Raw genomic sequence first — 26,804 nt, 5'->3', positions numbered from 1 at the left:
CTGTGCGAAATCAGATGAATTCATGCAGGTTTACCAGGAGCTCCTTCAGCTCACACTCCAGCGGGGCCTCCGGCAGCAGTGGGGAGGGAAGGGAGGAGTAGGAGACCCAGAACCAGGACTGAGCACAGCAGACTGGCAGACCCTGCTGCAGTAAAATAAGAGGTTTTCTAATGGGACAGGGAAACACTACCAATTCTGTCCACTGGGACTGCCAATATCAACACAAAAATAAAAGTTCTATGTAGCAGCTTCAAAGTACGAGATGGTCCAAGGTTTACCCAACATAGTCTCACAAAATCCTGTGGAAAACACTGATAAAGCAAAGTGTAACAGGTGTTGCATAATTAAATATTATCTTATATTATCGTGGACATGTGAGGACAATTATTTAGTGGCCAACCATCGTTTTGAATGTCAATCTCGTCATATCGCCCAACCCTAGTCTAAGGTCACTTTTCACAAACTTGTATTTCATTTCTTTTGTTTCTCTGTGTGGGGGTTTCTTTTAATATGTGACATTTACCTCATTAAATTTTGATAAATACTGCACATTTGGACTCAGTTAAACCAAACAATTTAGTATTAAACTTAAACTCATTAAAACAGTAGATTGCCTAGAAGCATATCTCTGCTGGTGTGAACTAATTGCTAAATATAGTATTCCATGTATCGAAAAACTTCCATGGAGCTAAAATGATTAGCTTTTAGCTCCAAAGTGTTACATGCCAGAAATCAAAGCAAACTGATGCATTAATCGGGGGGGGGGGGGGGGGGGGGGGGGGGGGGGGATAGGATTATATGAAAATCATGTAATGGTTTAAGGCTATAATTTAATATTTGCTGCAATCAAATGCGTTTACATATTTACATTTCAGGCACTTGTCAGATGCTTTTCATCACGAGCTCCTCACAACAACCAACTCACAAAATTCCAGAGAGTTTACAACACCAGAGGTAAACTAGAGAGGACCAGGCGGCGGTGTAGGTGTAAAGATTAGTCGTGTGGTAATTCTTTTTCTGCGTGCGGCTGCCACATGAGACAGAGGAGACAGCAGGGTGGAAATAGACAAGAACAGCTGTGACAGGAATGAAGAATGTAAGTGTACTTAAAGGATTAGCATCCACTCCAGAGGTCTGCTTTCACTCACTGATAAGGGAACAGAGAAGTCAATGCAAAATTTTTCATTATAAGTCATTATTGGAAAAATGCTGAGATATATTTGTCACGTCAGTCTGCTGGCTGGCAGAGGTTCATGTTATCTGGAGACTGAATGAACATCTTATATTGCTCATGAATTCAAAAATAGTGTTCTTTATTAATACATCCGACGTGCTTGTGTCATGAATGTTTGATATGATGTTATGATGTATGGCAGCACACATTTTCTTTGGAGGGTTTTCTCATTTCCTGATCAATACAATCACCTCCACCTCTCTTATTTATGATCTGAGCTCAGTCAGCCAAGATATTTGTCATGTTTTCAGCCTTATGTCAGTCATTTTGTAGCAGCATATCATATATGAAGGCCCCTTGCTGGGGAGGAATACACAACTTTTGTGTTGTTCAGGGATCGGAGACTAAAAGTGTTGCAATTGAACAACATAAATCTTTCCCTGGACACAGAGCTGTGTTGTTTGTAGCTCTAAGTGTAGACATTGTTGCTGGTGCCCAGCAGGCTGACTGCTGTCTGCAAGCTATTTGTGGCTATTATGAGTCTATAAAAGGAAATCTGCAGGGCGTTACACACACCAACAGTAATACACTTTGAACTTTGTGAGTCGGGCTGAAAACACTTTTCAGCCCGACGCGTCTTGCTTTCCGTATGTGCTTTGATCATCACCTTAAGTCTTGAGATATTTCCTGAATCGTGGATGCACAACACTTCTGGATGGAGAGGCATTTGAAGCAGAAATGGACCGTTTGAATAACAGTCTGGGGAAGGTAAGAGGGTTTAGAAATACATGTATTTCTTTTGAAAATGTGCACCAGATAAAAAACCTGTGAGGCTGAAGTAATATAACTGTCCTTTCTTTCCAATTTCTGAGCTTTGTAGTTACAATGGTTCTGGCTTTAAAGTTGTTAGATACATTTTACCCCAAAGCTAAATCCTGGAAAATGAAACCTGCTAAAGAATTTGGTTTTAATCCATCAGCACTATTAGCCCCCCATTGAGCCCTCTACCACCCGCTGCCACCTTCCAGGCTTTCACACATGAACATATAGACGCAGTATATAGTCAGATGCTGCTATTTGATCCTCTTATTTCCTGTAGGGTAAAAAACAGAGATCAAACTGCTTTCGAGTGAATTTAAAAGAACAGAAAAGTCACAAGAATGATTGTAAATATATCTTATCAGTGTTAATATGTTGTGAAAAGTGCATTTGAATCACAATGGCATTTCTTCTCCCTTAATATGCTGCTTTTGAAAATGACGTGCATTTGTGTTGTAGTTCTTGTCCCTGTGTATGTGGCTGGGAATGAAAGCATTTGTTTATAATCTGAGGGAGATAACCCAATGTGCTCGGTAGCAGCTGGCAGTGGGCTATATTTGCACGCCCTATCTACTCTGGAGGGAGGGGTAGTGTGTTTGTCTGTAATTAAACTCTTTACTTAGTGACACACCCAACTGTTTATGCTTTTACTGTGGCACACCGTGAGCCGCTTAGATATGTAGTTTAACATATGTGGAGCACAGCGGTTTTTGATTTAAATCAGCAATTATGTCCTCTTTTAAAAAGGAATAGCCAACATGCTCAATGTGGCACTGAACTTAGCGTCATTAAGGGCAAAGAAATTAGTGAATATGAAATTGTAGAGCGCTGCTTAAAGTTGGACTTATGTTTTGTACAGCAGCTTCTACAGAGGAAGCATTGGAGAAGGAATAAGGTCCTTTGCATTCATTTAGTATGTTTCCTTTAAGTATATTTGTCACTTTCTGGTTGCTAACTGTTTATGAATGTCTGTTGTTTTTTTAAAGGTCCCTACATTGGGTGGTCTGCTTCAAAAAAATGATTTAGTGTTGCTTGTATTCGCTGAGAGCACTCACCCAGTGAGGTGACATGTAGCCCGTGTGAGCCAGTGGTGGTTGGAAATGTGATCTGTGAGGACGGCATGACCTCAGTAACACTCAATCAAACGTTTAAGAGGAGGAAATGCTGGCTTTGACCTTTCACAGTGTAAATTTACTCTGCTTTGACTACAGAGGACATGCAAACAAGGAGGTTGCATAAGAGCATGAAAACATAAACAAGTTTATGAGATGGCACATGATTAGTTTAACTGAGGCACTTGTTCTCTTTATTTATTTATAACTGATTTTAGATACCTTGGCCCTCAGACGTGTAAGCGAACCTGCTCAAGCTCAGATACTAGGTGTCATGACACAAAGAACATGGATGGCATGGTGTTAAGGAAAGTGGTAGAAGAAGTACTCATCAGTCATATGACAATGTACAAATACTCCATTACAAGTAAACATTAAAAATGAAAATACTCATTGTACAGGCAGAATGACCCATGTCGGTATTAAATGAGTATTATATAAGGCTGCAAATGGTAAATATGGTGCAAATTCCAACTATTTCACATGCTATTGAGTATTTAAATCTATATCTATTATGTTTTTTTTAACTCATCATAAATATTATCTGGTTAAGTAACGTGTGTGTGTGTGTGTGTGTGTGTATGTATATATATGTATAAATATATATATACACCAGAAAAGCCACAGTAATAATCAAAAAACCCTGATGGGTGTATATATATATATATATATATATATATATATATATATATACTGTATTGCCGTCAAAACTCCACATTTGATAAAATATAAAGATTTTGGCAGAAAAGACATTTTAAATGTTGCTATGGTTGGTAATCTTGAGAAATTAGCAAGAGTAAACTAGATTTAAAGAAATTCCCATCTGAAGAACCCAGCTCAGTGTTGCCAACTCTGGGCTAGCAGCTCCAACAGTTGCCAAGTGGGCAACACTGACAGCTCACCTAAAATCATCTTCCCCTAACATTATCATTATAAACGTAAACAATGAACATTGCTATTGTTAATAGTCACAGCTGTTACGCTACAGGTAACGAGTGTAATGAAGGAAAATTATTGGACAGACTCATTCCAGTCCTGTGAAAGCCTGGATAGTTTTATTTGATTTATTGATGCGAAAAACAAAAGTTTTTTAAAATGACCAACCCTGGCTTTAACTTGCCACTCGTTATTATGTAAGACCCAGGCCGGCTTGTTGGACTGCACTGGATCTCTGAGATTAAAGGTAAAAACAAAACATTTGCTTATTCTTTGACTGAGTCTACGTCAATCAGCAGAGTGAAGTCTCTTTTTAATAGAGTTTCAAGTAAGCGTCACAATAACCTCCGCTGATTATATAAGAAAATGTTGGGGGCCTTCCCAGTTTTCATTTTGCAGATAACCTGTTAACACTGTGGAGAGAAGAATCGGGAATAGTCAACAGCAGAAGTCCTTTGATGAGTGTGTGCAGTGATTGCTGAGGTGAAAATAAATGGGAAATGTTTTCACACATCCAGACTATGAAATTTCATTGAACTCAAACAGCGATGGGAACTGTTTTGCCATTTTTACAAATTGAAGCCTTTGCATTGCTCGCATTTATGTACAACATATAGAGTCGCTCGGCACAATCTTTTTGCAATTCAAGCTTAGTAATTGGAAGTATATTGGTTTCCCCCTTGTATTCCAATTTTACAGCTCTACTTCCTTCGAGATTATAATCACAGAGACATGTTGCTTGTCTTTCATGTATGGGGCGAAGCTTTTACCCACCACAATTCGCAGCTCGACCTCCTCATACATTTCAGTTTGCCCCGGTGAAAGTCTACCAATTATTGCCGATAGTGTGAAAGCTGCACTGAAACCTACTGAACTGTGCAAGCTCAGGGAAAGCTGCAGAGCTGGATGTAATAGATGACTTCTGCAGACAGTACAGAGGTTTCACAGTATGGACCATGTCACAGGTTTTTTAGTTAAAGCTACTAGTCGTGTGATTAAAATGTGATATCACCTGTGAAGCAGTGCTGAAATGTAGTTCCATGAACTCGCTCCCAGATTTGGCGGGTTGTTTATTTCCTGCAGTGGAAACAGCCCATATATTTCAAAGCTTCAAAGTTTTAGTCACCATGGTACAACCTCAAAAAACTCAAAGAAGCATCTGTGGCTTATTTATACAGAGCTTCTGTGCAATATTCATGCCATAGGCTGCATTCACATCAGATCCGGCAGTAACAGCGCTCCCATTCATTTTGAATGTGGGTAGTGCGTGTGGACTGCGTCAATGGGGGCCGCAGGTGGTGCAGAAAAGAATGCAGAAAAGTTGAAACAGAAACCTCTTTTGGAGAAACGCAACCAGACACTGCAACAGTGGCCGATCACAAAACTGGCAATCCAGAGCTATTAAACCCAGCCATTAGGGAACAAAAGACATTAATTGTCGTGCAATCACTCGGACCATTAGTGCCACTACCACACCGTCGCCTCCACGCCTGATCTGGTGTGAATGCAGTCTCATGCAGACGTGAACATGAGCTGATTTCATTGCAACTCATTACTCCTCATTGAGCCTGGGTGTGCTGAGGCTTTGATCTAGAGGGTGCTAAATTGCCTGATCTTTGTGATTGTGTGATTATGGCTTATTAGTGGCGAGATGCATTTACACAACCCTGTGAGGCAGAAAGATAAGTAGATAATAAGATATTCTAAATAAAAAATTGAATGGTATTTAACTGTGAGAAGAAGAGTAAGTGACTAAAACAAGGATTTTGTGGAGAACTTAACAATATCCCAGAAGAAGTCCCATAATGCTTGACTCATCAAGTGTTTGTGCTTCACAGGAACATTACTGGGAAGTTAGTATGAAGAGTTTGTAACAAAAAAGACGATTTGTTCCTCTTCTGTCTGTTTTTACAGGTTTCAATAGGAGTGCCATATAAGTCTTCTTTTTTCACATTCGTGCCAGTGGTGCGGACATTACCAATTGAAAGCATTGTGACTGAGGAGGAGAGATCTGGAGCTCTCACAGGAAAACCAAGTAAGGTAAAGCAGCAACACCCACACACACGCACACACACGCACGCACGCACACACACACACACACACACACACACACACACACACACACACACACACACACACACACACACACACACAAGCAAGCAAGATAAAGAGTGATATTATTGTCAACTGGTTTTCATTATCTTTAACACGATCATGACTTTGATTACAAGGCGTTTACCAGAATGCACGTGCTGACTTAATATATGCTGTTCATTTAGCTGATTGACTTTTCCTTGGATTGTCACCTGATGCTTGAAGTGTTATTTTACGTCTCATCTCTGTTTGCAACCGGTAGACAAACTTGCTCGTGTTTTATATTTTGGGGGAAATTCCCCAGCATTGAAAATGAACCCACTCTGCCTGTCTGAGTCCTCACTAACATTTGTCCAGTTTATCCCATAAATTGATGTAATCTAGTTTTTAAGCCTGCCGCTTTGTGCTACATGCTAAGACTACCAGTTTGAATGCACCCAGACTGTCACTGTTTAACGATGATGACAGCATATGAATGTGACCATTTTCTATATTTGATGTGGCAGATATGCCTTTCACCTCCTCACTCTCCCTTTATTCTCTAAATTGCCTTTATAATTTTTTTTATCAAACTTTTGACCCTCGGCTTACAATACAATTTATTGCAAAGTTCTTTCAATTTTGATAGTATTCATCACGCATTTTGAACAGTAGAGATGAAATAACTTGCAAAATCTTTATATGAATCTCTTAATAAGGATTTTGACCAACATGAGTGTGGCATAATGTTATTTCTTTTGAATAGAAAGTGAAATTAAAACTATAATAGGTCTATGAGCCAGAAAATATAATTTGACTACTTTTAAGCCTTTTCAAATGACCCTAGTTGGGACCAATCATGTCAGTGGCTGAAGGGTTAAAGGACAACACTTTGCCTCTGGGCAAGAATCAATCTCACTCTTACCTGCAGCATTTTAGCAAATACACCACAACTTTCTTCTCAGCCGGTGAAACAGCTGTCAGCGGGACTCATCCTCAAGGAGAAATAAGCAAAAACGGATTCACACAAAATAATAATCGACTTATCTTGTGTACGTTTTCTACAAAGGTTTTGACACTATAGTGGGAATGAAAATCATTGATCAATATGATTTGACATCCAATTATTTTGTATTCCAGGTGCCAGACTCACACAGCACATATTAATGCATCATGTTGTTTCAAGATGTGTATATCAATACCAAACATATTCCTGAACGACCTCAAGGGATCAAATCAGATTCACTATCTCTCTCTTGCATGTACATTTGGTTTGATAATCAGATACTTAATAAGTAATTGTGGACCAATCAGATTCTTTAGGTCACTGTATAAGAGTGCATTATATAGAAGAGTCTGTTTTTTACATTACAAATAAAATAAAATAAAATAACTTACTGCGACTACTTTAATGCACCCAAACTACAAATGTTCAATAGAAAGTTATTGAAAGCAACCATCGTGGGGGCTGATGTAGACCCTCATTAGTGTCGATTGCCGAAGGGGTTAATGTGCTTTTGGATCTTCATCCAGCATCAACATTACGGCAGCAGCACATCTCTGGGTGCCTCGGGATAGCGGACTGCGCCTGCTGCCTGATGTCAGACTTCAAAGGCGTTCTCACTGGCGGGGTGGCACCATTACTTCCCCCACTGCTTTTACATAGAGGAGTGACAGACCTTCATGCTGTGAACCGCCAACACATGACTACTCAAAACACTAAACAACCCTGTGTTTCAGCATACATAGGGTGTATTATATTTCATAGATGCACAATGTTAGATCGAGTGTCACTATGCATGGCTTTGTGCTCATTTCCCACTGCCATGTCTTCATTTGAACACCATTTCCACTTCATTAGTTATTTTTTCCTTCTAAAACTCTATCTCCATCTTTCTCTCGTGGAGGGGTAATAGTCAAAGTACTCATTGGGCAGAATGGTCCCTTTCAGAGGTTTATATTACTATATTTAGTATATTATAATGTTGCATTATTATTGCACAACATGTAGTTTAACCTGGAGCAAATTTCATCTATATGCTACTTTATATAGTGACTTCAAATTTGTGATATTGGACTATACAAATACAATTGCATTTAATTAGATAGAAGTAGGGAGTAGAAAGCTGGGGAGGGGCCATCACAAGATGGTCATAGTGGAATGCAAAAAGTGTGTTTCCCAAAATGTTAAACTGTCCTTTTGACACACTATTTATATTTAAACGTTCTTACACAACTTATAAGTAGTTATTTGCTTTGTATGAAAATGCTTTTCTGCTAGTTTGTGGTGCTGAGGTAAGTTGATAATCTCTTCATGATCACAAAACTGCAAACTTAATAATATATCACATTATTGTACATGTAGTAGGCTAATTATACATGTAATATGCAGGGTTTGCTGGGTTCAGTTGGCATGTTAACTAGCAAACAGAGCAGCCTGACGTCCACCTGCTGGTACTCGGAGTCAAGCCAGGACAGAACATCTTTAAGCTGTTTGTGAGCATCACAAACAACAAGCCAACACTGCACCGGATCTGTGTCTGGAAACCTTATCTCAGTCGTTGCAGTTGGACTACACAGAAACCTGTTTTTCCTCTGATGCACTTATTGAGAGGAATTGTGGCACAAGGTGGATTTCGTGCTTTCTTACACCTGTTTTTTGCCGTTTTAACGCATGAAGGATAAGTAGCACTCCCTGTGGAGAGACAGCTTCTATATTTAGTTACAAAACGGCAGAATGTGAAGGATTACCTTTGAGACAATTGGCAGCTCCTTATTCCACCACTCTAATTCACAGCAGCCTGTGCTTTTCATTATGTCCTATTGAGAGGAAATAAATGATGCTTCGTAGATTTCAAATTAGTAAGTAATGATGTAACCTCAAGTGGCCATTATCAGTTTGCATACTGAGTGGCCACCATTGATTTAAAATGGTGCTACTAACTATCATCTTCCTGCTTCAAATGTGTGGGTTTCTTTTCTATTCCTACGCAACCCATGTGCATCACAGATCTTCAAACAGACTAAATTAGTTGAAGTTGGAGCAGATATTCCTCTCTGAAATCCACTGTACGACTATTCTTTCTGAGGTATTTTGTTCAGTTTCGTGCCAGAAGACGCACATCTCAGCTAATGAGAAACAGCCAAAAATAAATGGATCACATCTTAATCGTCAAGAACTTTGCCTAAAGCTAGAACCATACCAAATGGGATTAAATAGTCAAAATAATGAGTTCATGACGAAGTAGCTGTAATTTTTCTCTCTTGCATGAACTTTCTGTGCATATAAATTACTCTAATGGCAAATTTGATTGTGTTTTGGAAAACTTTGATTCCAGCAAGTCGTCCAAAGTTATTACGGTATCAGCATAATGTGCATTCCTAAGACATGTCAATAGGTTTACACAGGAAAAACTGTATTTGATTTCAGTGCTAAATATAAAACTGCTTCTGACACACTATGTGACGATATTATTTACGTGAGCTGACATTCATGTTAAATACAGTCCTAGGAACAAGTGTCATTCTAGCTGCCTTTCATGTGTTTGATTACTGCTTATCTACAGTAAGGTAACAGGAAAGCACTGAGAGAATTATATCATTCATTTCAAAAACTGAAAGGTGTCATTATCATGTGGTGTCGTATATTGTTTTTGGATCATAATTACTATAATTGTGGGAGTTCATCTCAGTAACGATGCATGTCATAAGCAGTTACCCTTTAGCTCCCCGTGAATATCACTCATATTACCCTTGAGTATTCCTTTAGCTCCAATTCATTCTCATACAATAAACCATGACTATTTGAATCATATCCTATATAATGTAATGGCCTGAATTTATGTTTTGGTCAAATGATATCAAATTGCAGTCACAATCGTTCACAATGTTGAGTTAAAGTAAATGATCATCATCTTGAATAATCACTTAGCTTAATTTAACATTAAGACTGGCAACAGAAAAAGCCGGCAAATGAGGTTTAACATGTTAAATAGTGAGCTGTAGAGGTGTTGCTAACTTTAATCTTTAGTTCAGAATTACCTTTCTTTGCCAAGTAGGTGTGCACTTACGAGGAATTTGACTCTGTTTTTTGCATATCTGTGGATGTACTTACACAGAAATAGAAGGACAACAGAGCTGGACAAACAAAGGTAAAAATAGATTGAATAGATACACAAGTAGTGAAAAACATATATTATATAATATAAAAAGCACCAATGACCAACAATAAAACGAAGAGTGCAAAGACATACATACTGAATTGATACATATAGGCTGGATGCTTATGTACAGTATGTATATGTAAAGGTGTCTCTAGACTGTATATACAGTGTAGGATTTATATTGACAGTGACTGATGACATGTACATATCGAAATGTAAAATGTGCATTAAAAACTGTTAAATTATCATCTATAATGGCAGCGGTGGATATTTTGGTGTTAGAGGGTTATTGAGGGTGTTGGACTCCGTTGGTTTTGTGTACTGTGTTCTGCCAGAGAGCTCTTTCAGAGGGGAGAAGCTGAAACAGGTTGTGTTCGGGGTGTAAAGGGTTTTTTTCCCGCCAGTTTCCTGACTCTGGAGGTGAATATGTTCTGGATGGAGGACAGGCTGGCATCAATGATTTTCTCTGTAGTCTGTTCCTGTTTTTTGGTGTTTGATCCAAACCACACAGCGCTAGATCTGCAGAGAAAAAAATGGATTATTGCAATGTTGAACACACATCCTCTGCCTTTTCCCTGATGGTGTCTATGTTGGAACTTCACTTCAGGTCCTGGGAGATGAAACCTGAAGACTTCCACAGCAGACACAGTGTTGTTCAGAAAGGAATGGCACGTTATCTTTAGAACGAGCTAAGCTATTAGTGTCCCCCTGTTTCCAGTCTTTACGCTGAGGTAATCTAATCAGCTACTCGATAGTGGTATCAATCTTCTCATGTAACTCTCAGCAAGAAGAAAAGTATTTCCCAAAATTAGAATTTCTTCTTTAGATTTTATATTTAATACATGTTTTTAGTTTACTATATGCTGGCATATTTTTTTCAGTGCCTGGTTATCAAAGCAGTAGTTCTTATACTACAGTAGGCTGTATTTCAGAGGCAATACATAACAATTAATTGAGGATGGTCACTGGTCAGTCAAGACAATATTTTTATTGTTTGTTCTTGCTGTTTAGCGATACTTTGTGATCACATCACTCGTGTGAGACTCTGGACTGTCTGTCGTCTTGGTTAAAGTTCAAACATCATTTCAAGCACATTCATCTTGCAGAAAGTTAAAAGCTTAATGCTAACATAAAATGCTAACATTTTCACGTATATTTAATTAAGTTGATTTGGGTGGACCAGGAGGAGCATGGGTTAAATGATGTGTATCGGCAAGCCTCTCCTCAGTTGTTCAGTACTGCCCATACGGCTTGTACTACTCTGACGTCAGCATGAGCTTGTACATGTGAATTATATGTGTCGGGCATGTGGTGTGTTGAAACCAAGCACACCCCCTTGAGCTCAAAGAGGCTCGCTGAAGTTCACCTCAGGTTTTCTCAGGTTTCACTTGCTCAGTTCCTCCTAAACATTTGCCTCATTTTCTCCTGTCAGAACGTCGCTGTGTCCCATGAGAAGACAACCGGGCCGACCATGTCGAACAGGGAGATTTTAAAAGCAGAGATTGTCTTTATCAAAGGACACACAACCCAACCAGGGACAACACATCAAGTAAGTACAACATGAGCACTCTCAATGTCCTCTGAAAACTTTGACAGAAAGCTTTATACTTGCCATGTTACAATATTAATATGTGCGTGTGTCAAATACTGTGTATCTGTGGATCTATACAGGGTAAATATACACTGATCAAGTTGGCATACATCTAACATTGTCAAGAGATAAAATACATGAATGAGACAGTCCAAGGTGGACATTTATCGCTTTTCAAATCTTCAATATTTTGTAATACTTCACTCTGGCTTTTAAGAATTGAAAGTGACAATAACGATAACTTTATAGTTGCCATTTATTTATTTATAAAACTTTGTTTGTGTTTTTTCAGCCTTCACTGGATCACGTGAGCCTCTCTCAAACCAAAGTCTCTCCTTCAGTCGCTGTTCAATCTGAAAATATCCCCAACCACGGAGCTGCCGGGACAGCCTCTATGGAAACAGCTGTTGATAAACACAGGGGCATTTCCCAGCAGCAGTGTCACGATACCTCTGGACTTGCTGAGGTTAGCTCTGGTTACTTTGTGAATAGAGCGCATGTGTCAGAAGACGGAATGAGCCCCACACACTCTGCGGACCTGTTCCCCACCCCGGCTTCCTCCAGAGAGTCCATCCTCTCAGAGTGCTCGGACGGAGAGAAGAGCTGGTCGGCTGCGCAGCTTTCCTATGTAACCTCTCCTGTTTCTTTCAGCCGAATCGGTTCTCCCTGCTCATCTGTCTGCTCTGGCATCTTCTCCCCCGCTGTTGTCCAGATCAAGAAGCACTTTCTCGCTCCTGGCTCTAGTCTGGTTCACACCCCTGGTTTCTCATCCTGCGAGAGCTTGTCCTCTGTCTGTGCCCAATCCCCTCCTCCTCGTCCCCGGCACCGGCCTCCTCTCACCCGACTCTCCCTCCTCACAGCCATCCTAAGAAAAGGCCGCCTTCCTGTCCTGTCCTCTGCAATTCAGAGGCCTTACACCCCCTGCTGGCCTATGAACCCTGTGACCCTATCCTTCTGTAATGCATGCTCAGCAGCATCCAGTGTGGCCTCCATTCCCCTTGACTTTTCCTCTCAGTTCTCCTCATCAGCGTCTTTAGATAGTCAGAGCCACGACCACAGGGAGCCTAATAGATGCGTCACAGCTCCTCCACCCGTGCGATCAAATGAGCTCCGCAGAACGTGCCCTCAAACACAAGTGAGAAGAAGCTCGGAGCAAATTCGCTCAAGCTGTGCGCCTCGATGGGAGCAGGTTATTTCACCTCCGGCAGTGAAGAGCACGCTACCCCGAGCTCCATCTCTATTTTGCTCAAACTTCAAATCTGTTTCTCCACCTCAGCATGAAGAAATTGACTATGCGATTTCCAAAAAGCTGCAACACACACACAAGTCCCCTGAGCTAAAGCCCATCAACACTGACACGTACCTCAAGGACCCTGCAGATAATAACCCGAAAAAACTCATCTCCCCATCCACTAAAGTTATGTATGAGCAAGAGACCTCTGCGCCCCACAAATGGAGTCGCCCGCCAAATTCATCTCTCGCAAGGCTTCACTCGCTTTCTCAACAACTGAGATCTCCACCTGTTTGTCCCCCTCGGCTTCAGCCATCTCAGTCCCGCTCACCCGGTGACACAGCATCATCACCTGCACGAAACACCACAGGGAGGTATGAGTCAGGGAGGAGCTGCCCTGATTCCAAAAGTCCCTCAGCATTAGCTGGTTTTCACAAAACTCGCTGTCTGTCTCCTTCCCGCTACACACCCATCGCTTTTCTGGGATGGCCGTCACCCACCAGCTCCCCGACGCCTACGCCCTCTCCTGCTCCACCAATCAGAGACTTCGCCCTGTCCCCTTCTTTCTCCATGCGCTCCACGCCCTCCCCAAGGCCCGCGAGTGGAATATCAGACTTCAGTGACGGAGAGGGTAAAAAAAGAAAGGTAGCCGCTCTGCTTGCCATATGCATGTTTAAACTGAGAATATTATTCAATATGCTCCCTGTGACATACTCGTCTCCCACATTATGGAGCTAAAAATAGACTTTGCTCACTTGATAGCTGGATATCAAGTGCTGTTCTCTGTCTGTAGCTGTTTTTAGATTCAGATTCCTTATTTGTTGATGTTTTTATAGATCTTTGCTTTGCAGATATTTCAAACTGTTTGCTGGTTTGTAATGATTGACACATCTGAAATGTCATATGTTGAAGCAGGAGGAAACCCATCATCAGTAAATCAATACAGAAGCTTTTCAGAACTCTGGTTTCTAGGCCAGACATACATGCTCGACATCATTAACCACCAGGAGTCCAATTTATTCAGAGCAAACAGGGAAATATAAGTCAATGTGGGACTCGGCCGTCTTGCCCGTCAGTGTGGAAACGTTGGTTGTAACTGAACTTTTACAGTCAGTCAAATGAGCCACCTGATCAGCTGTGACAGCAGGCGAACACACGTCAGTATCGACTGTTTAGCATGATTAATAGCCTGCGGCAGTGTGAGATAAAACATGCTTGAGGAAATGTAAAATGTTAATCAATTCATATTAAGTCTGCTTTTTTCTCTCTATGAATTCCAGACATACAAGATTAAATTAAGCTACAAATCGCTCGCTGCAATTCCTACAAACACCCTTCTATTGGATCAGCAGGTAAGTTAATTTGTTTGACTCTAATCCCACAAACTCCTCTCTTTATCCTGTTAAACATCCAGACATATGAAGCCCGAATGGAAGTTTGATTCAGGCAATAAAGCTAATTTTACTATGTGGAACATTACATGATGAATGTCAAATAGGAATTAACTCCAAAGGTATAAAGTGTGTATTAAAAAAGGACTGTTCTTTAAAAAAAAAAAAGAAGATACATCTCATATCTCTAATCATCAGGCTTTAAAGATAATTACATCTTGATTTGTATTTGAAACAACTTGTTTTCTCATTTCATAAGGACTAAAACAATCAAATCGGACTCAAAGAGAGGTAAAAAAACATGGCATATTGCTGTGTTATCACTGCAGCGTTTAAGCACTTTGAGCTGCAGAGGAGGGAGATCTGTGAGAGTGGATGAATATTATTTGTCTGGAGGAGATGTTGCAATGCTGTCTAAGCCATCTGTGTAATCCCTCATGGAAAGCACTAGCAGCAGTCGAGAGCTCAATCTGTCCACTCTGCTTTGCATTGACAGGCAATAGAGAGAGAAGAGAGTCCATGTGACAGTTTGGACAGAGGTGAAACATTTGACAGAGGTATTGCAGACACCCACGCTAAGGTATTACTGCTCACATTACTGCTGGTTTTCACTGGACCTTTCATACAGCAGTCCGCTGACTTCAATCATTTTCTACAGATGTGTTCACCTGCTGAGCTCCGGCAACAGTCAGAGGAACTTTATGCAGTTATTGATGAGCTACTGGCAGATTCCACTCCAGCAGTGAGTTCAGATATATTATTTAAAAAAGAAACATGTGCAAATGTTGAATTGTAATATTGATTATGATTTTATATTTTTTCAACCTTTAAGAGCAAATCATCCGGGTCACAGCAGCCCTCCCGGTCATTAACTACCGACGTTGGTCTGCAGGTAACTGATGATGCTTTAACATCGTGACATGAATGACAAACAAGAGGATTTATACCACTCTCACGTCTGTGTGCTTTTATAGGGGTTGTGCCTGACATTTCATGTATTTCTACATCAGAAAATGGTCTGGCTTAAAGCCCCCATGAAACCACAGTTGGTCATTTGGATTTTTGTATGAATTAAACACTATATAACATGTTAATCGGTGATCTTTAGAGGTGCTGAAAGGTGGATTTTATTGCCTTTGGACGGAGCCTGGCTAGCTGTTTTCAGTCTTTATGCTAAGCTAAGCTAAATGGATGCTGATCGGTATCTTGTTTTCACATTTACCTGACATATTTTGACATATTTTGTATCCTTTGAAACTTCAATGTACTTTGAAATGAAGTTTGACCAACACTTTTCCACACAATTGGAGTTTGTAAATATTAACCCAAATGTAATAACATCTACCTACTTACCTACAAAGAAGAACCCTCCATCTGGTTTCCACATAACAAAATTCACATGATTTTTTTCCCAATAGTTCTGTTTTGTTTCAAATATTTCTCTTTTTCTTTTTTTCTTTCAGCAGAACAACTCATCATTTACAAAAGCCTTGGGACGTGAGACCAAATATGTGAGTAAGAGTAGTTTTGTCTGTTGAATTAAAGGCAAACGCTTATAAAGTATCATTCCTAATTCACAAAACTGACATGAAGGTCGATCATTTCATATTTTTGCTTGTCTTTACATCAAAGCTTCAGTACTTCAAGTGTTTTCTTTTATCAGTACGAGAGCAGATTGCTTGTAAACGCTCATCCAAACAACTTTACACTCTATTCTGTGCTTCCTTATTTCTACACTGTGGTATTGCTACTTCAATACAAGATCTAGTATTTTAGTATTCTTCAGTCACGGGATCCCCTAGCATTACTAGAGTTGGATGCAAAACCGCATTCGATCATTGCCAGGGTTGTTTCTAGATGGTACCCCACAATTCTTCAACACTCGCTCAATGGTTACGGTTAGTTGTTGACCTCCAATGGTTAGGACAAAGATAACTGATTCTCGGGAGAGTTTTCGCAAATTGGGGTTTACATTCAAGACACAAGCTGTACCCAGGTGTAACAATTAGTTGGGGTCCCCTCTGGATACAGTACACAGTGTGTACAAAAAAAAGAGCTCACACTCCACACTGAATGTCCTTGGGTCAGCAAAACACCTGCCAAGTGAGAAGTCGAAGGACAGACATACATACAGAGACTCGTTCCATTTTGTGAGAGACTATGTTGATCATTTTCTTCTCCACTGTTTACTCAGGCATCTGTATGCAGCTTGCACCCATCTACAGGTGTGGAAAGAAAGCTCATGAATACTAAAAAGGTATTGTACATATTCAAATATTTTCTGACAAAGTTCAGGCTACTGGATTTGCTGTAACACTAACGATGTGAAGGAAGCAGGAATTAATTCCCACTCTGCTATCAACATTTTTCCTTCCAGACAAAGCCCGGGGTTATTCGCCCAATGACGGCCATTCCAAGGCTGACAGTCGAGGACGATGAAAACTTTCATCCAAAACCTCTCCGGCAGTTTGTCGTCAAACCGACCTCGACTGACAACAAAAAGGTAGGCTGGTGGAATTAGCTCATATCACCGTGCAGGAATCTGTGTCTGCGCATGTTTTCAAACCCATATAGTGATCACATTAGTTTTACTTTTATTTTAAGTAGTAGCACCTACACTCCCTTGACAATATAGGTGTTTAAAGAGAAATGTTTCAACTAGACTCCCACTTTGAGCAGCAGAAGAAATTCAATTGACTAAAGAACCTTCTCAAACTACAATCCACTTATCTGCTGTCCATCCATATGCCTGGTATGTTCCAAAGATGAAAAAAGAAGAAAAATTAAACAGGTAATCACCATCTCCTGATTAAGTGAACACTGCAAAGGGAATTGGAAAGTAAGTTAGGTGGAGATATTAAATTAAGTTTGAGCAATCAAAGCAATATTTTAAAATCGATTTCCTCTACCGCACCTTCTTTGTAAACCATTTATCCTAATATACTCATACTGATTACTATTTTTCCAAATAGACACACGCTATTGGTGTGTAAAAATCAGACTCATGTGGTAAGAGCAAAATGAGGAGTTTCCTCTGAACTCGGGCTAATGGTTTGAACGTTTTTTTGTAGTGAGAGCGACCAAATCTAATCATCTAATCAAGAAGACGCTTCACACTCTGCAAAATCACGTCTCTCCACACCGCTCATGCTTATGTATTAGTTCCATAAGTAATCAGTCATAAATTACTGTTTTGAGATTCAATAAAAAATGTTCAGAACTAACATTCTCGTGCTTTGTATTTTAAACATTACCATTTTACTATTTACCATTCATTTGAGTTACAATTTTTAATTAAAGTGCAATATTCATACGATTTGGTAAGCTTTTCACTAATTATTTCTTACATATGATACCCCCCCCCCCCCTCCTGCTTTTATTATTTTCAGCTTTGTGAAATGATAATGACTTCGGGGTCTATTCCAGTTTCAAAAGCCCTATATGTAGAAAGTTTGAGTGATTATAGCGTAATTCAAATTATTGTGATGGCTTACATTCAATTTAAGGCCAATGTCCGAAACTTACAAATCCTACAAATGTTATAGCCCAACCCATACTAAATTATAGATATTGCAATATACTTCAGAGTACTTTAGAGTACATTGTTCAGTGCCTCTGTTGAGATTAAAAATGTCTCTAAAGTATAACAAATCAAGATCTTGACTAAAATGATTTATGATTGATGTTGGGAAAATGGGGACAACTTCCATCTTGTCTCCAGGACAAAATCAATAGCATTAAAGCCTATAGCTTAAAGACGATGTTTTCATTCTGACTGGAAGAAATTGGAAACCTTCATACCTTGGCCTTCAGCTGTCTATTGCAGCTGAGTAGGCCATGCTGCTTCTTCTCCTCTTGTTTCGATTTTTCCCCACATCGCTTGTCTCGTCAGTCAGCCTCAAATCCTCTGAAAGGATGATTCCTTTTATTTCACGAGCTGTCAAGGTCCCGTCAGTTTTCCAAACGTCTTCTTGTCAAACTACTTTAACTGGAGAGCTTAAAATAATTCTGCTCAGCTTTCCATCGAAGGCGTTGAAGCAGTGTAGAGTGCAGAGTTTTTGATGAAACATCATTTTAAAGCGTTCAATAGAGAAAAACAACATGAAACTGCTTGGCTCCTCAGTTGATCTACTCTTTACTCAAAGCATGTCTTGGAAAATCACTCTTCACTCTGCCTCAGAGAAAGTCAGTTAACAGCTTCAATTTGCCCGCTGATGAAGGAAAAAAGGTTTGAAGAGCCATCAGGAGGATAAATAAATGCCTGGCAATTCATCTGCCGAGCCTTTTATCGTATAATGAAAGACGGTAAAATATGCAGAAGAAAGGACACAGGGGACCCCGGTGCAAGAAATGTATTTTCTCTCTGTATGTGTGTTATTTACTGAGTTTATACATCAAACTGTTGTTCCACATCAATATTGTTATGAACATTTACTGCAATGCAAACGTATTTATCAGGCCAGTTTTCATTTCCCAGCTTCTTTTCACACAGAAGGTGAAGTGAACCTGGAAAAAGAACAAAACTCAGTTTGATAGCAAATGTACATGATCATTATCACTGAAAGCTCCTTCAATGGAATGCACAAGGTTACGCTTCTTGTGTAATTCTGAGCTGTAAATTATAGTCTGAATGGTTTTGTTGAATGATGTGTTGAATGATATAAAATGTCAAGGTCAACAAAACAGACTCAATACAGATATACAAAGAACTGATGCGACTGTGAACATTTAAACCTTAATGTCAACAATCTTCCACACTGGAGAGATCTTGACATGTTTGATGCTAAAAACACTATTTTTTCCTCTGAAAGGCTGCTATTTACCTTCAGAATGCCATCGTGGTTTACGATGCAGATAGAATTGTTAGCTTTATTTCTAAGGCCGTGGAATATCTAAGCTTTGTAAATGGTTTGTTGTGATGCGGAGCATAATAATGTGCAGAGTGTTGGGAACCATGAGCTGTAACATTGATATTCAGTGCGTGATGCAATCTGCTTCTTACCTTGGCACGGTCGACTGCGTGGGGTTTGTCCTGCTGTTGTCATTACACATCAGATCTTTGATTAATTACAGTTGACACAGTTGTATGCAGCGAGGTAATCATTAATATATCATCTTTATTCTTGTTGATTACATTGAAGGTGAAGTTTAATGTCCATGTTGAAGTTGTCGTGCGATGCCAACAAACACTTCTGCTTAAAATTTGCAGTTAAGATAAATTAAACTTCAAAATCAGTTTACACTTGCATTTTTGTAGTTTAGATTCAATTCAATTTAATTATGTCAAGACTTGGACTGAAAAGCCCAAAATCATGAATCATAAATTATCCTCAGAGGGCTTTACAATCAAATACAACATCCTCTCTCCTGGGACCGAGATATGCTGCCTGTAGCTGAGCCATGGCAAACCTGAGCCAGCCCTAACTATAAGCGTTGTCAAAAAGGAAAGTCTTAAGCCTACTCCTAAAAGTGATGAGTGTGTCTGCCCCCTGGACTGACACTGGAAGCTGGTTCCAGAGAAGAGGAGCTTGATAACTGAAAGCTCTGGCTCCCATACTACTTGTTAAGACTCTACCACAAGTTACCCCACATTCAGGGATTCAGATATTGATATTATGGCATAGTTCCACATGAGAAAAAACACTATAATTTAGAGTAGATACCCATCTCATGTTTGAATAGTGAATATGAAGCTATAGCCAGCAGCCGGTTAGCTTAGCTTAGCATAAAGACAGTAAACAGGGGGAAACAGCTAGCCTGGCTCTGTCTGCCGGTAACAAAATCCGCCCAACAGGACATCTAAAGCTCACCAATCAACACATTTAATCTCGTTAGTTTGAGTGGTACAAAGGCTGAAGTGTCAAACTGAGACATTGATAATGACATAGCGGTTTTCAGGCAGCCGGTGGAGACTCTAGGAAGTGTTGTACAAATTTAACAAATGAGATAAGAATTTTATTGTGTTGAATGTTATACTAACTGACTGATTGATACATGTCATGGTCATAAAGTGATGTCCTCTCGTTAGACTCTGTAAGTGTTTAATCACAGCAGCTTTTTTATATGAAATTGTGGCTTGTATTGCATGCTCTAAACAAAAAAACAGAATAACATAAAACATCTGGAAGAAAATACACCCGTTCCCCGTAATGCTTACACACACACACACACACACACACCTACACACACACACACATATAATAAAAAATATATATATAATTCCAAGCAGAAAGCAACGTATTTTATGTCACCACTGGGTATGTTTTCCAGTCTTTGGTAGAATTAAAGCAGCATGAGGATGGGGGGTGCTTGTGAGCACACGTTCGTCATTGATTAAGATCAATTGCAAGAAATATGGATATTGATTGTCGCTCATCAAAGGGTTTAAGTGTCAATGTCAGTAGACAATCACAACCCTGTAATTGAATATGCAATCTGCATGATGTGACAGCCCATTCATGAGCTCTGTTGTTCATTCGGGCCTTTTGCTGTTGTCATTGGTTACACTGATTTCTCTGTCCGCGGCCGACTCATCACAACTCAACAATTACATTGTATGTTTTAGTCTCAAACGAGAGTGACTTTAGCGCCACAGCCTTAGATCACCATAATCACCAGTAGCAGGTTGAAAGTACAGAAGATGTAATATTATATAATATCTCTCTGTATATATTCCTGTCAGTGTTGGGCAAGCTATTCAGGAAACCTTATTCATTATTTGTAAGTTTCTTTTTAAGGATTAGTATTAATTTACTTATTACTTGATATCAAAAGTTAGAAGTAACGTTACTCGTTATAGTACTATATTACTTTAACTACACACATCAGACTGGTTTGATTATATCTCAATATTCTGCTTTTTATGAAGATGTCTGGTCACCATAGCCTCTGTTCCAACTATGAGACCAGTGATGTAACTGAGACAGTATTTCATGATCACCACACCGGCAGATCGAGATTCACCTTCACTCAGCCGTTTTGCACTTCGTGCTGCTGCACATACTGTACATGAACCAAAATAGAAGGTGCACATTGAGATGCCCACACCGTTCGTGCGCCTACCACCTTGTACGTGAGAGTAGGGGCATTTGCACCCTTTGTGAACATATCAAATTTCATTTAGATTTGCATGAACCAGTGTCGCTAAGGGTTTTCATCCAGACCTTTTATTCATCTTCTCCCTCTGAACATACAGTAACTGTTACCATGAGTTGTGTGTCCACATTTCTTATTCATCTGTTATGTTAGTTGACTGTTGTATTGGATATGGCTGTGTGTGTGTTCTGCATTACTTGTTCTTCATTGTAATAGATAGATACATTCTTAAAGTTACCTTGTGGAGATTTTGACCACTAGCAGTGCTATAGAGCACTGTGAACAATGAGTGGGTCCCTGTTTTGTTGGACTTTAACACAGATCTGTCAAAGGCGCGGGCTTTACCTGCCTTGGCAGAGGAAAAGTGAACCATTTTGTTGAGCCTCGAAACAGAACATTGCACTGAGTTTGATCAATGACCATATTCACCACCTGGCCCACCTCAATGCTGCAGTAGGCTTGTGTCTTTGAGTGCTGGCTTGCTCTGTGAAATACCAACTAGTGGCATCTAATGCAAAATGAATAGACAGTAAAGACATAAACTTAAAACAGTTTCTCTGCTTCCTTATGTGTAACTGAGCTACGTGCCTCCTCCACATTTACACAAATCCTGTCTTTAGCTCTTTTCCATAATGTAGAGCCTCACCAACGTTTGCATATTTCACTCTGTCAGCTTTACAGCACAGTGGCAAATAATCTCATGTCGATTCCTGTGTCATTAGCCACTGCACCCCTGCAGTGCCACTGAATCCATTAATTAAACACATTGACTTTGTGAGACAGGGTGACACTCCTTGTGATGTTCATTTCATGGCTGTGAGATGACACAAATAACATTGAAATGTAAGCCTCATTGGGATAACATCAGATGGACTGGTTTGAAAATACGGTCTGTGGAATAGTAGTTATAATAGTATTTTCAGCGTGGATGGATGGGCATATGCAACATTTGACATTAAAGACGACAGTTCTCGTCTCTGATCTTTCAGCCAATATGGAAGACGACACATCCATTTAGAGCATCACAATTATGTTAATAAGTCGAAGGGCCAGCCAAAATTTTAATAATAAATGGTGCAAATATAGAGCAGGTGATTGATGTCACCATGCAATCCAGAGAGATAATTGTCAATTATAATCAAATACACAATGAATATTCATCCCAGTGCAAACCTCAAGCAGCTGCAGCGAGATCCAATCAATTCAAGCAATTTCACTGTGGGCTGAAATCAGTCGAGCAACAATTTGGAAATTGCTGCTGCTGTTTTTTTTTTCCTCTGGTCACTCTTACTCATAATGCATTCACCTAAAAACCGATGTGTCCGTTTCTGTTTCAGGTGGAAAGTATGAGTCTTGAAGAGGCAAGAGAAGATTGCTACACAAGTTCAAAAAGGCAAAAGTTTGGAGAAGAGAAGAAGCCCGAGAGAAGAGGTCCACTCTCAGTATTTGGTCTGCAGATAATGGAGCCTGATGACCAGACAAATTTATTATGACTCATATTTAAAACACTAAAGTATTAACTCTTTATCCTACATTATTTTATTTTTTAATGAACTACTAAAACACAACCAGTAAGGGACTCTGTGCTAAGCCCCGCACTTTGCTGCTATACTTTGCAAGCTGCTAGAGCTACCATGGAGCCCACACTGTCACTCCCTGAATAAATATTCTAAATTTTTTGGAAAAATGTGCGTTGTATCCAGTAGGGTAAGCTGATTCAGCAGCGAAAACAGGTTGGAACGATAAAAGATAGTGAACCACCACATCACCTGGCGATCAAGACAAAAGACAATGAAATTAAGGAACCACACTGTTCCTTTAAAGATGGGTAGGTCTTTTCTCACTGTTAAAATTATTTTTTCAAAAGCAGCATGTGTGTACATTCAGTTTACCTTCACTAACTACCGTAGCAGAGAACTCCTTATACTCTGCTATTGTTAACTCCACATGTTTTTATGTAGAAATTTAACAATTTGAAAAACATGTATCTCCTTCCAACCTCTCTGGGTAACTACAAAGTATCACTTTTACACAATGTTTAACTAACCATGACTATCACTAAATCCACAAAACGAGCCTGAAAATTAAGAAAATAAAAAAAACATTGCGCATGAGAGTCTATGGAGCAGAGCCGTATAGTTGTCGGACCCTAGTCGGAGCTGGCCGATGCTACGCCATCAGTCTGCATTCGAGGGTCAGGACTTAGCGAAGGGTCAATATGACCTGATTTCATAAAAACGGACAAAAACGGACCTTTCTCTAAGCCCCACCCCCTTACTTAATGTTGCTACGGCACATTTACAGTTTGCAATGATGAGTGACAGGGATCAGTGATAGGTGACAATTGGTCCTTAGTTACACACAGAGGTAGAGATGTTCGGTATGTGGAGCAGTCCAGTGCTTGGCATGCCTAGTTACTATTTCTAAGCATCAGACAGTTGTTGTGGGAAGATGGGTTTAGCAAACAGTCAACTGGTGCAAAACATAAAAGAGCAAAGAGATTTGCGATATGGCCCATCCAACATAAAAGTAATCAAAATCATGTTACTCATTCATCTCTAAGGAAAATACTATTTTAATATTGTCATGATTTGTGGAAAAGCTGTAAAATGCAATAAAGGAATCCATATTTTCCCGATGCTCTTGAGTCTGTTATCTGTACATTTCCATATCAGTAAAGAAAATCACAAGCTACTGACAGGATGAAAGGTATGATGATGCTTGATAAAAGGTATGGATATATATATATATATATATATATATATATATATATATATATATATATATATATATATACATATAATGGGTATGCAGGCATTTCATTCATGGGTTGGATGATCCTTCATGTTCTCATTTGCAGAGCAGGAGTGATACAAGACAAGACAAGGCAAGTTTATTTATGAAGCACATTTCAACCAAGAAGGCAATTCAAAGCTCTTTAGATGAAACATTAAAACCATGGAGACAAAGCACAAAAGAAACCCATTGTAAGAGATGAAATAAGATGGAATAGAACATAGAATGCATAAAATAAAACCCATCAAATAATAATAATGAATATTAAAATCAGTCTACTCTGGTCTTTTCTACATCAGTGGTGGAGATTTGAATTTTTTTGAAGACAAAAAATTACTTGTCTCATATAATTTTACACTTATTTGTTGGATTTAGTTCAAATTTCTAAGAGTACAGCCCAAAACAGCCAAAGACATCAGCATCACTTAGTTTTAAGCTCCATAGACTTTCATACAATCATTTCAGATATATTTCATTTTCAGGCTGGTTTTATGGATTTCTTACATTGTGCCTGCGGCGCATGTGATAGTGATACTCGTTATCCGGAGAGTTTGGGGGGAGATATAAGTTTATGAAATGTTACATTTCTAATCTAAATCTGTGAAGCTAACAATAGCAGAATACATCAACACATCAGCTACCATAGCTCCAACAGCTTGACGGAGAAGCAGCGGGGTCGAGTCCAATTATTTGTATTGTTTCATCTTCTTCTCTTTTTCTTGTCCTCCGTACATCTATATGTGGTAGGTCATCAGGCAGCCCTTTCAGATGGGAACTGCAGCCATTATATCACTGTCCTCAAACCCACCAGACTCTGTTCACAATACAGTAATTTGATCTCGCAGAACAGGGAAGTTGCAGGTCTACTGCTGCATGGATCGGTTAGTTAGTTTGTGTTATTGTGTGACTTTCAGATACAAACTAACGTGGCGTCCACACAGTAGTTAATTGCTTAGCTTCCATTCCGGTACTTCTGTCTGCTTCTCCAAACAGGGAGCATGCCAACGGCCATCTCAGTTACAGTAGGTAATACACACTGACTATAAGGATATGTACATGTAGAACATCATCATGCAGAAACCTATACGTCAGGTCATGTGGGAACAGGTTTTTTAGAAGGGCTTTAGTAAAATAACATTTCAATGATAAAACATACATATGACCAAAATGTAAATGTTCAGAAACCCAGATTTAAGGGGCCCCGTCCATTTTCAAATTGTAAGAAGTGAAGCGGTTAATACTGCCTTATGAAAAAGTGTGGGGGGATATGTCCCCTGTGTCCCCCCTACCTGCGTAGATTCGCTCCTGTGACGTCATTCCCAGCGCCTAATTCATATTTCCGTGTTTAATAGAATGCTGCATTATTATCTCAAATCTAATGGCAAACCACTGACATCAACATATAACAGCTACATCTGTGGTGCAGATTTGAATTTTTAAGGCGAAAAACTCAAGCGCACTCTGAAAAAGTATAAAAAATACACAAACAGAACCTCCTATTCCCGAAGGACACAGCCTCTCCATCGGTCTAGTGTCCACAACAAAATAAGCACTGTTTTTACAGGCAGATCATTTGATTCCTCTCTTGGATGAACCTGTTTGTGTCAACGCTGTGATTGACATTTGATGTCCCTGTGATGATCATTTACGGCTGGTTGGCTTTAGCCCCCTTGATCCCTTGATTACTGAAGTCTGTATAGCTAACGGATGGATGTTTTCGCACCTGATTAGAAATCTTCAAAGAAAAGCCTACTCAACCTCAAAAGGGGCTCTTGAAGAAAGGGGGGTTAGTGCAGTGCAGGTGATTGATGCACTCACAGCCTCCACTACACGGTGGACTTCACAGCATACTAGTCTGACGGCAAATGTGTGCCTGCAATCAAAGTCAAGAATATTGAAGCGATGTTATAAAAATAGCTTGAATGGCAGCTCACTAATGGCCTCGACCTTAACAACAGCTTAGAGATCTGTCATTTTGTTGTTTGACATGTAAGCTTCATTTATCTGTGAGGCACATTTAAAACATGGTTAATTTCAGAGGAGATTAAGTCTAGGTCTAGTTCGGTGTACTTCTCAATGGGAAACAAATATGATAATCAGGATCCCTTTTGCAAGCAGAAGGATTCAGGATTTCTTTATTGGTCAAATAGGATTTGAGCTCTGGTTAGCTTAATTTGACACAAAGCATGCCTTCTGTTTTGTGCTCAGCAAACAGCAAGTTACTGAATCAAGAACTGCTGGATGTGTATTTGGAGTACTGCTGACCGTTGATTGCAACTGTAAACAAGGATACAAGCTGTTCCTCTGCCCTCCATAAAAGCTACAGTCCTCCTCGTGGGTGTCCAGATAACAGCAAAGGATCTGTCACTAGCCAAATCTCAGACTTTCCAAGACAGCAGTATTGAGATATTTGTATCCATGGC

The 26,804-nt window shown here is 39.6% G+C and overlaps 1 protein-coding gene across 3 annotated transcripts; it reads left to right on the top strand.

The window, feature by feature from the left end:
• The first annotated feature begins 1,764 nt into the window (after window positions 1-1,764).
• On the top strand, window positions 1,765-24,217 carry mlip (muscular LMNA-interacting protein). 3 transcript variants are annotated; one of them, XM_079169110.1, is made up of 12 exons: window positions 1,765-1,942; window positions 5,956-6,081; window positions 11,710-11,826; window positions 12,161-13,744; window positions 14,380-14,451; window positions 14,987-15,070; window positions 15,149-15,232; window positions 15,323-15,382; window positions 15,957-16,001; window positions 16,685-16,747; window positions 16,868-16,993; window positions 22,923-24,217. In XM_079169110.1, exons 1-12 carry the CDS (start codon window positions 1,913-1,915, stop codon window positions 23,076-23,078), a joined length of 2,547 nt encoding a protein of 848 aa, XP_079025236.1. In that variant the 5' UTR covers window positions 1,765-1,912; the 3' UTR covers window positions 23,079-24,217. The 3 variants fall into 3 exon arrangements, with proteins under 3 accessions (XP_079025236.1, XP_079025235.1, XP_079025237.1); XM_079169109.1 differs by having other exon boundaries at window positions 15,954-16,001; XM_079169111.1 differs by lacking the exon at window positions 1,765-1,942 and having other exon boundaries at window positions 5,956-6,076; window positions 15,954-16,001.
• Window positions 24,218-26,804: the final 2,587 nt, after the last annotated feature.

Source organism: Pholis gunnellus, assembly GCF_910591455.1.
Source record: "Pholis gunnellus genome assembly, chromosome: 11".
NCBI classification, from domain to species: Eukaryota; Metazoa; Chordata; class Actinopteri; order Perciformes; family Pholidae; genus Pholis; species Pholis gunnellus.
This window is presented reverse-complemented; position numbering and strand designations above follow the sequence as displayed.

Bases quoted from the DNA above. Each gene is read 5' to 3' on its own strand.
- mlip (XM_079169109.1), top strand. From the start codon at position 1,913: ATGGACCGTTTGAATAACAGTCTGGGGAAG. The intron at 6,082-11,709 runs GTAAAGCAGCAA...TTCTCCTGTCAG, and splicing joins TCACAGGAAAACCAAGTAAG to AACGTCGCTGTGTCCCATGA. The intron at 13,745-14,379 runs GTAGCCGCTCTG...TATGAATTCCAG, and splicing joins GAGAGGGTAAAAAAAGAAAG to ACATACAAGATTAAATTAAG.